At 47.0% G+C, this 16226-nt stretch overlaps 1 protein-coding gene across 1 annotated transcript in view; it reads right to left on the reverse strand.

The window, feature by feature from the left end:
- Positions 1–1950: 1950 nt before the first annotated feature.
- LOC311148626 (microtubule-associated serine/threonine-protein kinase 2-like) overlaps positions 1951–16226 on the reverse strand; it is a gene marked incomplete at both ends in the record, with an annotated part of 94816 nt that continues 80540 nt past the window's right edge. Inside the window, 13 exons of the mRNA XM_084185613.1 lie at positions 1951–3974; positions 4138–4331; positions 4471–4610; positions 4720–4842; positions 5027–5253; positions 5619–5828; positions 13707–14029; positions 14280–14434; positions 14528–14637; positions 14954–15178; positions 15333–15498; positions 15726–15858; positions 16024–16162. Of these exons, the coding sequence (XP_084041739.1) occupies positions 1951–3974; positions 4138–4331; positions 4471–4610; positions 4720–4842; positions 5027–5253; positions 5619–5828; positions 13707–14029; positions 14280–14434; positions 14528–14637; positions 14954–15178; positions 15333–15498; positions 15726–15858; positions 16024–16162 (4169 nt within the window). The remainder of the gene's footprint in view (positions 3975–4137; positions 4332–4470; positions 4611–4719; positions 4843–5026; positions 5254–5618; positions 5829–13706; positions 14030–14279; positions 14435–14527; positions 14638–14953; positions 15179–15332; positions 15499–15725; positions 15859–16023; positions 16163–16226) is intronic.

Raw genomic sequence — 16226 nt, forward strand, 5'->3', positions numbered from 1 at the left:
ACACACACGCACGAACACCCACACACAGAGCAGTGGCACACAAGATCATAAGGGTGTTCAGTTCACTGATTGGTCGACATTGTCGTGACTGACCTAAAAGCCAGGGATCTGATTGGCCCTTTAATTTAGTTGGCTTTTTATTTGACAAACAGAGATAAAAGGGTTGTGCAAAGCCCACCCCCTACTGACCCATCTCCAACCCTATATGCCAACTGAGACATCAGTCAAGCATCAGGCCTATCAGGGAGAGACAGTACTAACAGGGGTAACTAACAAAGTTTACCCTAACTAAAACACACACAAAAACAGACCTTTAAATATTCATATATATACATCTTACAGCCACACGACAACACATACTCTTGCACGCATATAGAAAGTAAAGTCTGCTAGCTTTACAGGATAAGAGGCAAAACACAGAGAACACAGCAAGTTGGTCCAGATACAAAGTCAAATCAACAGCAAACCTTTAGTGGCTGATAAAAACAGAGAGCGCAGGGGCTACAAATAAAGATAATGGTCCACTTGGATGTGGAAAACCACTGGTTGTCATAATATAGTTTATAGATGGCTGGTGTGCCTACTGTAGTAACTTTGACTGGCCTGTAAACAGACTTGTGAGCTGACTTCCTGCCTCAGTTACTGAGGAGTCTGGGTAATTGAGTTTCAGGGGCAGAGAGGTCCACCCTGTGGAACAATGCGCTGCCTGGTACACAAACCCAAATCTCTTTAATAAATCTACCTCATCCTAACCACTTGACTCTTATCTCAACACTGTGTCTGGCTGTGTAGTTGACCAAACAAGATGTGATCAAATCAGACTAGGACCAGATTGATCATTTGTCCCCAGGCAGTCTGGGACTGGTTCACTGAACCTCCCTACCCACCTCACCAATAGTCCAAGCTGTGATATGAACCACCTATTTATTCCTTTATCATTAAAGAGACAGGGATGTAGATATGGTGAGGCTATCATGCAGTTACAAGGTGAACGGCTAGGCGGCTATCCTACTGTAGCTACCACAACACATGCTCACACCCACATAGAGCTCTATACGGTACACTGACAGGTCCAGCTATAGTCAGGGAAGGGCCAGTGGAGCAGATGGGGAAGGAAATTACCATGGGACGCTATGATATACAATACAAACACTGCTTTAATAGACATTCTGACAGCCGCTACATTAATAGTGTGTTATATAGGGACTGGAGGGTGTTCTAGCCAGTCTGCAGTTTTATACTGTTAGAGAGACAGAGTGCAGCGTTAGACCATGAGGGAATAATAATAATACACAATGTCATTTGCCTTTTGTAAACTGCTGAGTGTGTAAACGTGAGCAATGCAGATTGTTTCATTAACAGACTGTAATGTATTTATGCTGATTGCTAAGCATAAGCTACTTTTATTGCTGAGATACACCCTTTTCAGTCATGGATGGCTGGAGACACATGCAGGCAGGGTGGAGTGGTGGGGGGGATGCCATTTTGTTTATAAGGCACAACCTGATCTATTGGCTAGCTAAGAACACACGTCAGACTACTGGAACTACAAGGTGAAAGGTAACGAGGCGGTATACTAAGAAAATACCATTAGTGCAGGTGTTTGTTAATCCTTCCCTGTGGATCAATGAACTCACACTGTTTATTTCTAGCCCCCACGTTTCTTTGCAGACCGACTTCACAGGAACATTAATCCATGTCTGAATGATAAAACGGGGAATAAGAAGAACAAGAGATACACAGCGAACCTGGATGCCTCTGGGACATAACAGCACACAGTCAGGGCACAGATCTATCCCCGATGGATCTCTCTCTCTCTCGCTCTCATAATGATTTGTGTGTTGCAAAGAGTTTTGAATAAGTTGTTATTTTCTTCCAAACATGCGGTTGATTAAAATCTTGAGCAAGCAGTCTGTATTGTCATGGGTGTTTCTTGAGTCTTGTTTTCTGCTACGTCTTCTTGCTGCTGGTTTTGTCCTGTGGGGTGGAGGCTGCGGAGGCAGGGCTGGGTCTCTGTGGGGCCGGGGGGTCTGGCCTCTTGCGCTGCTCCGGGGCTGCAGTAGGGATCTGGGTGGGTATGGGTGTGGTGGTGGGCCCCTGCCTTGGTGCAGTAACAGCTGTAATGGCTGCAGTCTCCCCACTGCCTCGTAACACCACCAACGGCCTTTCCGGGTGGTCCTGGGGCCCCGGGGTACAGTCTTTAGGAGGGGAGGCCCTCCTCTGTGGAGGGGGGGCTGGCTCAGTTTTGGAGGAGGGCTGCCGGTTAGGAGACTGGGAGGACAGGCGGGGAGGTGGCTGAGGGGCAGGGTGTCTAAAGGGGGAGGGGGAGGGGGGTTCGGGTGTGGCCTTGGGGTGAGGGGGGTCGGAGGGTCTCTGGTTCTGGTCCTTGGCCCTCTCAAAGGCCTCCTTGGCCCCAGGGATGGTGAGTTTGACGGGCCCCAGGAAGCTCTTAGCCACGGTGGCTAGCTGGGACACCACCTTGTCCACCCCACTCTCTGACCCTGACACTGGGGCTGGGGGGCTGGGGGTGGCATAGGCTGGGGTGGCGTAGGCCGCGGCGGCAGCAGCAGCCTGTCTCCGGTTGTCTGCCTCCTTTTTCTCCTTGGTGATGCCTGGGGAGGAGATGGGTGTGTGGGCTATGTACCTGCCGTCTATGGACCCAGTGGGGCTGGATCTGGGGGCCTCCAGGCCAGAGTCTCTCTCCTCACTCCATAACCCAGGGCTACTGCTCTTCCCTCTGGTCTCAGGTAGCTTGGGGCTCCTCCATTCCTGATGTGAAGATGGAGCAGCAGGCTTCAGGAATGTGTCCTTAGTGATGGAGATGAAAGCACTGCCGGGGGTGGCGAAAGTGCTGGACAGGGGGCTCTGGGTGAATTTGGAGCTGGGGTCTGGAGCCTTCCCCTCTCTCCTCCCACAGTCATCCGAGGAGGCTGAGCCGCTGTCTTTCCCTCCCAGCGAAGGAGCACTCTGAATGGGCTTGTGTTCGGGGAGTGTGGAGGGTTTGGTGGCTCTGCTGGGCAGCAGGGTGGAGGTGGGGGACAGACACAGGGAGGGGAGGGTGCCCCCGGGTCCCGTGCGGGGGGCGGTGGCCATGACGGAGGTGGGGCGGAGCAGCGGGGGGGTGAAAGTACAGGTGTTCCTGCCCCTCCCGTCCTGGCTGTCCTCTGACCCCTCGTCTGTCTCGTCCTCTGAAGAGTCCACCTCGTGGATAGCATCCTGCTTCTGCAGTGACTCCCTCCTCTCAGCCCGGTCCTGTCTAATGGCTGACAGCTTGTCCTTCAGCTTGCTCTTCCCGGGGGCCAGCCCCAGCTTCCTGCTGGAGGAGGAGTGTTTCTGCAGGCTGCCCTTCTCCACAGGGCCCCCACGACCCCCCACCCCGGGCCCCAGCCCGACCCCCAGCAGCAGACTCTCTCTCTCCACAGCTGACACCTGCAGGCTCTGCAGACTGGAGTCTCTCTGAAGCATCTCCTTCTTAAACTCCTGGTGGGAGATGTCCAGGCTGTGTTTACGTCCTGTCACCGTTACAGGCAGCTTCTTGTCACCTCCGGCCCCCGACGCAGAGGGGGAGGAGGTGGAGGAGAGGGAGGAGGCTAGCTTCTCGGTGGATTGTACTCGTTTGAGGAGTGGGGAGCGGGGGGGTTCGGTGCTCTTGGGCCTGGAGATATGCCTGACCAGAGGGGGGGAGGAGTGGAGCTTGACGGGGAAGGACTGACCCATAGAGGAGGAGCCCACGGCATGGCTGGGCAGGGGGGGGGGAGAACGTTGGGGGGAGGTGCCCTGCGGGGTGGGGGAGGGGGTGCGGGCCAGGGGGGATAGGGGGATGTTGCCGGCTGACTTGCGGCGAGGGGAGCGGTACTGGCGCTGGAGCTTGGGGGCTAGGCCATGGAGGGAGCTGGGCCGGATGTGACCGGAGCTGGCTGGGGAGTTAGGCACACTGGAGGTGGGAGAGCTGCTCTGAGACGAGTTCCCCCCTACTGAGAAAACACAACACACACACAAACACACAGTTAGAACTTTACGCATTTACTAACATTCCTAAACTGTTCTGCACACATAATCACCACCTTTTATGACCTATTTCAAGACCTTGTGCAAGGTTTGTGTTTGTAGGATGTGTTCAGGCCCTGTGTGCCTTACCAGAGTGTGCAGAGTCAGGCGTGGAGCGATAGCCCGGTGTAGGTGACCTGGGGGACAGGTTGTGTGTGGGGGACCCTGGTCCACTCTCTCCAGAGGACAGAGAGCGGTTGAGAGAGGATAGACTGCGGCTGGTGTGGAGCAGAGACGCCTGCTTAGTGATCTTCCTGAACAGAGAGTTCCTCTTCTTACTGCTGCTAATGGAAACACACGCACACAGTTGAACAATAGTTAAAAAGACACAAACAAATAATCCATTTAGCATAATTTATATTCCATGTAGCATGACTGCTGAGAAGGACGGTGCATGGTAAGTGTGTCAGATAAGAGACCAACCTTTCCTGGCCTCCATCTTTGGTCTTGGTCTTTTTGATGCGACGCGCCATCTTGGATTTGGAGCCGGTCTTGCGGGCGGGGCCTACCTTGATGGAGGTGTTCTCAAAGGGCGTGGCTGAGATGGACACCTTACCACCGCTCTGAGGGTAAGACACAACACGTATAAGACAGGAGCTAGTGTATGTGTGTGTGTGTGTGTGTGTGTGTGTGTGTGTGTGCGCGTGCGTGCGTGTATATGTAAGTGTGTACCTTGAGGATGAGCTCCACCACCTCAGTGTGGACCAGGCCGTGGACAGCCTCCCCGTTCACATGAGTGATGAGATCTCCTTCTCTCAGCCCCGCATCATGGGCAGGACCACCCTCTTCCACATGCTGAGAGAGACAGAGAGAGAGAGGGAGAGAGATTGAAATTATACACCAAATCATATCACTGGCAACTCACTGGTAACACTGTCCTTGAATCGAATGAAGAACCGGATTACCAGCAGTGTTAAATCTCTTTTAGTTGAATGGAATAAGTGCAAAGCAGCCAGTGTAGTTTGGGCCTCCTACTCACCCAGACTATGTGATGTACGGTGTAGATATCTGTGTCTCCCATGTATACCCTGATGGCACGGAGGGTGAAGCCGTACTTCTTGCCCGCCCGGTGGATGATGATGGCGGGCTTGATGTTGGCTACGGCCGGGAACAGGTCTCTACTGGGGGAGGAGTCTCTGGACGAGGGATTGGAGGAGAGGGAGTGGGGTGACATGGGGCTAGCCAATGGGGAGGCTCCATGGTGGTCTAATGAGAGGGGAGAGGAGATTTGATAGGGAGATCAGACCAGTAGCAAATAGAGTATATACATACACACCTGTATTATATTACTAACAGTTTTACCTCAAGTACTGAATACTAAGGCCAAGATCCAACCCCAAAACAGAAAGAAATGCAAACAGACACACTCACACTGAAAAAAGTACCCAGAGACATGCCCATAGCACACACACACACACACACACACACACACACACACACACACACACACACACACACACACACACACACACACACACACACACACACACACACACACACACACACACACACACACACACACACACACACACACACTAATTATCCCTCCCCACACACACCCCCATGTGTACCTGCAGGGATCATGAGTGAGAGGGTAGTAGTGGAGGCAGACTTGATGACCTTGTTGAGGGGTCTGGACTGGGTGTGTTTGTCTGTGTCTCCAGACAACAGTCTGTGGCGGGCCCTCCTAACTGCCAGGTCACTGATGGCCTTAGGGGCAGAGGTAGAGCTGTCTGCTCCTGACCCTGTACCACGCTCCCACACATCTCCTGAACTACCCACTATGGAGAGGGAGAGAGAGAGGCAGAGAGAGAGAGAAAGGGAGAGAGGGAGGAGAGGAATAGAGAGGTAAATATAGAGAAAATATAGTACCAGGTAAATTGCAAACAAAAAATTGAAGTGCACCTATAATTAAAAGTGTTCTATATGTAATGCTATTGCAGTGTATATACACTCCCCTCCATATGTATTTGGACAGTGAAGCGAAAATGTGGCTCTATACTCCAGCATTTTGGATTTCAGATCAAATGTTTTATGAGGTGACAGTTCAGAATGCTTCCTTTCATTTGTGATCCTGTATGGCTCAGTTGGTAGAGCAAGGCGCTTGCAATGCCTGGAATGTGGGTTCGATTCCCGGGACCACCCATATGTAAAATGTATGCACACATGACTGTAAGTTGCTTTGGATAAAAGCGTCTGCTAAATAGCATATATTATAACTAGTATTTGGTCCATTATTCCTTGCAACTCATTGGATGTGCAGTTTGTTTTGAGTTACACTGAGTGTACAAAACATTAGACGCACCTTCCTAATATTGAGTTGCACCCCCTTTTGTCTTCAGAACAGCCTCTATTCGTCGTGCATGGACTCTACAAGGTGTCGAAAGCGTTCCACAGGGATGCTGGCCCATGTTGACTACAATGTTTCCCACGGTTGTGTCAAGTTGGCTGGATGTCCTTTGGGTGATGGACAATTCTTGATACTGTAAGAATATTCGAAGATAAATACACACAACGCAGAGGACTAGTGGTCAAGGGGACTAGTGGTCAAGAGGTCAAGAGGGAATTAACGATCAATGGAAATAGTTGTTTTTCAGTTCAACATCTGTTTAGAATCTTTGTAGGGGTTCCAACCAGGAACTCATAGCTACATGGGGCAAGTCTTCATTGGTCCAAATGGCCAGTAGCCCAATTTTATTGCGAGGAATTTTAATTGGTCAGCCACATGCTAGGCTTGAGGCTATGAACTGCATCCTGTCTCTTTGTTCAGTGGAGAAACATTGAGAACAGGGAAGAATGAACATCTACCATCTACTTTCCAGCATAACAACTATGATTTGTTCTCTTTGAATAAATATATCCCCCCCCCCCCCCCCCCCGATTTGCTTTGGGGTCTGTGTTATTGAAGAATAACATCAACTGCTAACAATACACATGGGAAACTGTTGAGCGGGAAGAATCCAGTAGCGTTGCAGTTCTTGACACACTCAAACCGGTGCGCCTGGCACCTACTACCATACCCCGTTCAAAGGCACTTAAATCTTTTGTCTTTCCCATTCACCCTCTGAATTGCACACATACACAATCCATGTCTCAATGCTTAAAAATCCTTCTTTAACATGTCTCCTCCCCTTCATCTACACCGATTGAAGTGGATTTAACAAGTGGCATCAATAAGGGATCACATCTTTCACCTGGATTCACCTGGTCATGGAAATGTTCCTGATGTTTTGTACACTCAGTGTATTTTGCCCAATAGTAATTGAATGATGGCTGGAATAATTTTCTTTCTAAAGCCCTATTTGGACGGAATTAGTTTTACTGGGGGAAGTCGGGTAAAGTAATTATGTGCATGAGCACAAAACACCACATCTGTAATTTTTGTCCCATGAGAATCTGCCATGTCAGTAACCTTCACATGACGGGAGAGTAACAATTCCAGCCAGAAGAACCTACAGTTTTTTTGGCAAACTCCAAGGCCCTCTGATAATACTTATCCCTTTGCGAATCGACATCCCTGTGTTTTGAGGGGTATTACATTTACATTTTAGTCATTTAGCAGACGCTCTTATCCAGAGCGACTTACAAAATGGTGCATTCACCTTATGATAGCCAGTGGGACAACCACTTTACAATGTTCTTTTTTTAAAATATTTTTTATTTTTTTGTTTCTAGAGTATATTTTTAATTTTCATTTGTTTTATATATATATATATATATATATATATATATATACAGTGGGGAGAACAAGTATTTGATACACTGCAGATTTAGCAGGTTTTCCTACTTACAAAGCATGTAGAGGTCTGTAATTTTTATCATAGGTACACTTAAACTGTGAGAGACGGAATCTAAAACAAAAATCCAGAAAATCACATTGTATGATTTTTAAGTAATTAATTTGCATTTTATTGCATGACATAAGTATTTGATCACCTACCAACCAGTAAGAATTCCGGCTCTCACAGACCTGTTAGTTTTTCTTTAAGAAGCCCTCCTGTTCTCCACTCATTACCTGTATTAACTGCACCTGTTTGAACTCGTTACCTGTATAAAAGATACCTGTCCACACACTCAATCAAACAGACTCCAACCTCTCCACAATGGCCAAGACCAGAGAGCTGTGTAAGGACATCAGGGATAAAATTGTAGACCTGCACAAGGCTGGGATGGGCTACAGGACAATAGGTAAGCAGCTTGGTGAGAAGGCAACAACTGTTGGCGCAATTATTAGAAAATTGAAGAAGTTCAAGATGACAGTCAATCATCCTCGGTCTGGGGCTCCATGCAAGATCTCAACTCGTGGGGCATCAATGATCATGAGGAAGGTGAGGGATCAGCCCAGAACTACACGGCAGGACCTGGTCAATGACCTGAAGAGAGCTGGGACCACAGTCTCAAAGAAAACCATTAGTAACACACTACGCCGTCATGGATTAAAATCCTGCAGCGCACGCAAGGTCCCCCTGCTCAAGCCAGAGCATTTCCAGGCACGTCTGAAGTTTGCCAATGACCATCTGGATGATCCAGAGGAGGAATGGGAGAAGGTCATGTGGTCTGATGAGACAAAAATAGAGCTTTTTGGTCTAAACTCCACTCACCGTGTTTGGAGGAAGAAGAAGGATGAGTACAACCCCAAGAACACCATCCCAACCGTGAAGAATAGAGGTGGAAACATCATTCTTTGGGGATGCTTTTCTGCAAAGGGGACAGGACGACTGCTCCGTATTGAGGGGAGGATGGATGGGGCCATGTATCGCGAGATCTTGGCCAACAACCTCCTTCCCTCAGTAAGAGCATTGAAGATGGGTCGTGGCTGGATCTTCCAGCATGACAACGACCCGAAACACACAGCCAGGGCAACTAAGGAGTGGCTCCGTAAGAAGCATCTCAAGGTCCTGGAGTGGCCTAGCCAGTCTCCAGACCTGAACCCAATAGAAAATCTTTGGAGGGAGCTGAAAGTCCGTATTGCCCAGCGACAGCCCCGAAACCTGAAGGATCTGGAGAAGGTCTGTATGGAGGAGTGGGCCAAAATCCCTGCTGCAGTGTGTGCAAACCTGGTCAAGACCTACAGGAAACGTATTATCTCTGTAATTGCAAACAAAGGTTTCTGTACCAAATATTAAGTTCTGCTTTTGTGATGTATCAAATACTTATGTCATGCAATAAAATGGAAATTAATTACTTAAAAATCATACAATATGATTTTCTGGATTTTTGTTTTAGATTCCGTCTCTCACAGTTGAAGTGTACCTATGATAAAAATTACAGACCTCTACATGCTTTGTAAGTAGGAAAACCTGCAAAATCGGCAGTGTATCAAATACTTGTTCTCCCCACTGTATATATATATTTTTTTTTTTGTGGGGGTGGGGTGGGGGGTAGAAGGATTACTTTTATACTATCCCAGGTATTCCTTAAAGAGGTAAGGTTTCAAGTGTCTCCGGAAGGTGGTCAGTGACTCCGCTGTCCTGGCGTCGTGAGGGAGCTTGTTCCACCATTGGGGTGCCAGAGCAGCGAACAGTTTTGACTGGGCTGAGCGGGAACTGTGCTTCCGCAGAGGTAGGGGGACCAGCAGGCCAGAGGTGGAAGAACGCAATGCCCTCGTTTGGGTGCCATTCCCCTCACAGCTCCGTAGGCAAGCACCATGGTCTTGTAGAAGATGCGAGCTTCAACTGGAAGCCAGTGGAGTGTGCGGAGGAGCGGGGTGACGTGAGAGAACTTGGGAAGGTTGAACACCAGACGGGCTGCAGCATTCTGGATGAGTTGTAGGGGTTTAATGGCACAGGCAGGGAGCCCAGCCAACAGCGAGTTGCAGTAATCCAGACGGGAGATGACAAGTGCCTGGATTAGGACCTGTGCCGCTTCCTGTGTAAGGTAGGGTCGTACTCTGCGAATGTTGTAGAGCATGAACCTACAGGACCGGGTCACCGCTTTGATGTTAGCGGAGAACGACAGGGTGTTGTCCAGGGTCACGCCAAGGTTCTTTGCACTCTGGGAGGAGGACACAACGGAGTTGTCAACCGTGATAAATGCGAGATCATGGAGCGGGCAGTCCTTTCCCGGGAGGAAGAGCAGCTCCGTCTTGCCGAGGTTCAGCTTGAGGTGGTATTACCTGGTAATACTGGTATTACACTGGTATTACAGTGTTTAACAGATGCTGCTCGCTCGCAGTTTGGGTAAGAACATGGGAACAACTTCATGCTTAAAACAAAGTGCTATTCACATAGCCTACAGATGAATGATCTGTTTTGTCATATATCAACTTTCCCAGTGCCTATTTCACTTTTAAAAGATTAAGCGGATGATATTGTGCCAATGAATTCATCAATTGAAAAAATATGTCAGTTAATAAATTAATAAATTAATTAAGGGTTCTTATTGATATTATTTTGACTTTCTCCAAACTGTCCCCAAACTGAAAGCCAATATTAGGCTATCCCTAGACAAGTTGAAATATCTTCAAGCCTAGAACAGCCTCCAGGCTTCCATCATAACGGTACATTTTGAATGAGAAGGAAAACATAATTAGAGGGGGCAGTTTGGTAAAACTAATCCCATCCGAATCATCCTCTGGAAAAACAGACATGCTCAGGTAATAATTACATAACCTCTGTGAATAGGGCTTAAGTGAGTAGATAAGATGTTTCTGAACACTTCTAAATTAATCCTGATAATCCTGAAAAATCATGAATGAATCATGAATAATGATAAGTGAGATGCCGTTCAGAGTATACAACTAAACATATTTTTTTTGGGGGTATGATCTTTGTGCCTTAATTTAATACTTTTTTTTATGGGGAGGATGCAAATGCCCCAACAACTTTGTAGAGTCACAAGCTTGATGTAGTTAATGCGTGCAAGGAATATGGGAGCCTAATATAAAAATGTTGCTTCGCTGTCCAAATACGTATGGAGGGGAGCGTACATGTACTGTATATACAGTGGGGTTCGAAATGATTGACACCCTTGACAAAGATTAGCAAAAATTACTGTATACAAAAAAATGATAATAATACTGAGCTAAGCTAAAACAATTGGGAAATTATAACATTTTATACTAATACAATTGCTCAGAGAAAGAGATTTTGTTTAACAAGTTATAATTTTTTTAATCAAAAGGGTAGGGGTAAAATTTGACACCCCTGTTTTCAATACCTCACCTTGCGAGAATAAAGGCAATGAGCCTTTTTCTAAAATGTTACAGAACACATTGGGAGGGATCTTAGACTATTCTTCCATACAGAATCCTTCCTGATCCTTGATATCCTTTGTCTGCGCTTCTGGACTGCACTCTTAAATTCAAACCACAGGTTTTCAATGAGTTTCAAGTCCAGAGACTGAGATGGCCATTGCAAAATAGATTTTGTGGCCAATTAACCATTTCTTTGTGGATTTAGATGTGTGCTTGGGGTTATTGTCTTGCTGGAAGATCCACTTGCGATCAAGTTTCAGCCTCCTGGCAGAGGCAACCAGATTTTTGGCAAAACTGTCCTGGTACTGGGTAAATTTCATGATTCTGTTGACCTTAACAAGGGCCCCAGGACCAGTGAAAGCATAATAGCCCCATAACATCAAAGATCCACCACCATATTTTACAGTAGGTATGGGGTTCGTTCATGTCCATGCATTCTCATTTCAATGCCAAACCCACCCCTGGTGTGCATGGCCAAAGAGCTCTATCTTCATGTCATCCAACAAATGTAAACGCCTGGTGTTTGCTAAACGGCATTGGCACTTAGATTGGAACCGGTGCTTTGGTCAGATGACATAGATATCTTTGGCCACATACACCAGTGGTGGGTTTGGCGTCGAAATGAGAATGTATGAGCAGAAAAGAATACAACAAAATCCATATCAAAATCCACAAATAAATGGTTAATTGGCCACAAAATCTAAGTCTCCAGACTTACAACCATTGAAAACCTGTGGCTTGAATTGAAGAAGGCAGCCATAAGCGCAGATAAAGGATGGAGGAATGTTCTAAGATCCCTCACAATGTGGTCTCCAACTCATAAAACATTTTAGAAAAAGGATCAGTGCCATTATCCTCTTAAGGTGAGGCATTAAAAGTTATTGAAAACAAGGGTGTCAATAATATTAACCACTACCTTATTGAGAATGTATTTGTATTACTTGTTAAACAAAATATTTTTTTCTGAGATATTGTATTAGTATATATTTTCTGGGGCATACAATATAGCTCCGTTTTTGAATTATTTATTTTATATAGACATTTTTAGGATTGAGGTCAGTGATTTGTGATGGCCACTCCAATACCTTGACTTTGTTGTCCTTAAGCCATTTTGCCACAACTTTGGAAGTATGCTTGGGGTCATTGTTCATTTCGAAGACCCATTTGCGACCAAGCTTTAAATTCCTGACTGATGTCATGAGATGTTGCTTCAATATATCTACATAATTTTCCTTCCTCATGATGTCATCTATTTTGTGAAGTGCACCAGTCCCTCCTGCAGCAAAGCACCCCCACAGTATGATGCTGCCACCCCCGTGCTTTACGGTTGGGATGGTGTTTTTCGGCTTGCAAGCCTTCTCCTTTTTCCTCCAAACATAACGATGGTCATCATGGCCAAACATTTCTATTTTTGTTTCATCAGACCAGAGGACATTTCTCCAAAAAGTAAGATATTTTTCCCCATGTGCAGTTGCAAACCGTAGTCTGGCTTTTTTATGGCGGTTTTGGACCAGTGGCTTCTTCCTTGCTGAGCGGCCTTTCAGGTTATGTCGATATAGGACTCGTTTTACTGTGGATATAGATACTTGTGTACCTGTTTCCTCCAGCATCTTCACAAGGTCCTTTGTTGTTGTTCTGGGATTGATTTGCACTTTTCGCACCAAAGTACGTTCATCTCTAGGAGACAGAAGGCGTCTCCTTCCTGAGCGGTATGACGGCTGCGTGGTCCCATGGTACTTGCGTACTATTGTTTGTACAGATGAACGTGGTACCTTCAGGCGTTTGGAAATTGCTCCCAAGGATGAACCAGACTTGTGGAGGTCTACACATTTTTTTCTGTGGTCTTGGCTGATTTCTTTTGATTTTCCCATGATGTCAAGCAAAGAGGCACTGAGTTTGAAGGTAGGCCTTGAAATACATCCATAGGTACACCTCCAATTGACTCAAATGATGTCAATTAGCCTATCAGAAGCTTCTAAAGCCATGACATCATTTTCTGGAATTTTCCAAGCTGTTTAAAGGCACAGTCAACTTAGTGTATGTAAACTTCTGACCCACTGGAATTGTGATACAGTGAATTATAAGTGAAATAATCTGTCTGTAAACAATTGTTGGAAAACTTACTTGTGTCATGCACAAAGTAGATGTCCTAACCGTCTTGCCAAAACTATAGTTTGTTAACAAGAAATGTGTGGAGTGGTTGAAAAACGAGTTTTAATGACTCCAACCTAAGTGTATGTAAACTTCTGACTTCAGCTGTATTATTTCATAGTTTTGATGTCTTCACTATTATTCTACAATGTAAAAAAAATTAAAAATAAAGAAAAACCCTTGAATGAGTAGGTGTGTCCAAACTTTTGACTGGTAGTGTATATGTATAGTAAGACACTGTCATGTGTCATGTGAATGGAATCAAAGCAGACACCCATCTATAGAGTGAGTATATTGTTTAGCCAGTACTGACGTGTGAGTGTGGCTCTGCTGAGCTGGCTGGTGGTGGACCCAGGTGTGGTGGGGGACTGGACCAGTTTCAGCTCTCTCTCTACGGGGAGCTCTGGGATGGAGAGGGGCAGCTCCTCACTGCGGGGGCCCCTGAATCCCCCGAGGGTCTGGCTGAGCAGGCTGGGGCTCTTATGACTCAGGGCCACCCCTCCTTCCTCCTCCGAAGAGATGGCAAAGCGCGGCATCTCGATGATGGCGGAGCAGCAGCGTCTACGCACCGTCAGAGGAGGGCTGGAGTCACTCTCAGTGTGGGACGACTCCGAGACGGACAGACGCTTACGCAGGCTGTGGGAGGGAGACACAGGAGAGGGACGTTACACATACAGAACATACAGAATATTGTGTTTGTCAAAAGGTTGTGTCAACTACCCTAACTAAGTGAAATGCTTGGGATTTAGAATCTATAAGGCTACAGTTCTGTTGTTGGTGATGCAAGACACAGACAGCTCCTATAGTGGAAAACATAAATAATTAGAATACACTATAGTAAATTAGGCTTTGGTTTGCTGGCCTCGGAAGAGCCCCCTATACTCACATCTCAGGTGACCCCACCAGCCAGGAGCGGTCTCTGGACTTGAGCCCACTGAGGCTGTCGATGCGCTCTCCTCCTTCCTCACTAAGGCTCCGCTTGGTGGGCGGGGGGGTCCGCTTCTCCTCATGGAGGGACAGACGCTCCATACTGCTGTACACCTACACAGTTGTGATTACATGGAGTACATGGAGTGATTCCATTTGCAGCGGCGGTGGTGGGTGTGTGTATTTGTACGTGCGTGTGTGGTTTACCTTGCTGAAGCGGGGCGAGCAGGAGGAGAACTGGCGCATCTCTACGTGATCGTCATCGTTAGTGTCGTCCTCATCTTCAGAGTCCATGTGGTGGTACCTGTCTGAACGGGCTAGAGAGAGAGAGAAAGAGGAAAACGACACTAAGTTACATGACAAACTCCTTTTCATGACACAGTACAGGGAGACTGGGAGATAGAATAAGCGTGTGTAAAGCAGTTATGAAGGGTAAGCTCTATGTTGAAGTACAGCGACTATTTAAACGGTATTCTATTATGTAAATGACTATGGAGTGTGAGTAAAGGAATAGCAGAGTAGGTTCAGGGTGTTACTATAGGTACATCTACAGTGTGGAAAATCTGGAAAAAGGGAAGGGGTGTGAATACTTTCTGAATGCACTGTATATCATGTAGAATAGGTGTGACTTACTGTCAAAGTAGCTGGTGTCTTCCTCTGACTCCAGCTGAGGGATGAACTCTGCCTTCTGTCTCAGCAGACTGTTCCAGTCCAGGTCATAGAAGAACCGGTGTTGCTTCACCTCAAATGCACTGCCTGTGCCCAGCCTCTCCAGAGGGTTCTGTCTGAGGAGTTTACAGATGAGGTCCTGGGCATCGTTAGGAAGAGCCTCCTCCTCCTCTGGCCATATGATCTCATCTACAGAGACAGAGAGCAGAAACTGTAGTGAGATGCATTTTTCCACATACGTTTAGAAAACACAGCAATCACTTTTCTATTTTTCATTTCCTTTTTTCTCTGTTAAAAATGCAGACTCCTGTGTTAATGGACTTCTGTTATCTCTGGTACTCACCACTGATGACCTGTCCAAAGAGCTCCTCTGGCGTGTCTCCAAAGAAGGGAGCACAGCCCACCAGGAACTCATAGAGAATGACCCCCATGGCCCACCAGTCTACTGGCTTCCCATAGCCCTGTCTCAGGATCACCTCTGGGGCTATGTACTCTGGGGTACCACACACCTGGTCATACACACACAGAGGGGAAGGGTCAAGTATAGGCAGGGAGAGAACTGAAAACAGCACACATACACCCTAACAGTCACTAACAGTACAATGTTGCATTCCCTTAGTCGGTCTCATACGGGTACACATCGTCATACACTTTGTTATACATAAGGGAAGAGTGAGTGACCAGTGACAGAGCTAGGGTGTTATGTGTTGGTCGCCAGATGAGTCTCTCTCTGTACCTGTTTATCCAGGAACTCCCTGGTATCCTTCTCTATGTGTCCTTCATACAGATTGGTGGTGAGGCTCATCAGACCGATCTTAGACAGGCCAAAGTCTGTCAGCTTGATGTGGCCCATCGAAGTGATCAGAAGACTGCAGGAAGGAGGTAGGCAAGGAGAGAGAACGAGAGAGAGAGATGGAAGCATTATGAGATGCTGAATAACGCTTATAGCGGGTGAATTATTAAAGCCCATGAGAAGTATCAAAATGAAGTTGTAAGACAGATACTGCCTTCTTGTGTGTGTGTGTGTGTGTTACTTGTCAGGTTTGAGGTCTCTGTGTACGATGCCATAGTTGTGGAGGTACTCCAGTGCCAGTACGGTCTCAGCGAAGTACATGCGTGCCATGTCCACGGGCAGAGCCCCAATGTTCTTCAGCAGGGTTGCACAGTCACCACCTGGGGAGGGCAGAGGAAACGACAGTCAGTATATCTACACCCCCGCTCACAAACATGGAAGAAA

The sequence above is a fragment of the Coregonus lavaretus genome (assembly GCF_964263955.1).
Source record: "Coregonus lavaretus genome assembly, chromosome: 21".
NCBI classification, from domain to species: Eukaryota; Metazoa; Chordata; class Actinopteri; order Salmoniformes; family Salmonidae; genus Coregonus; species Coregonus lavaretus.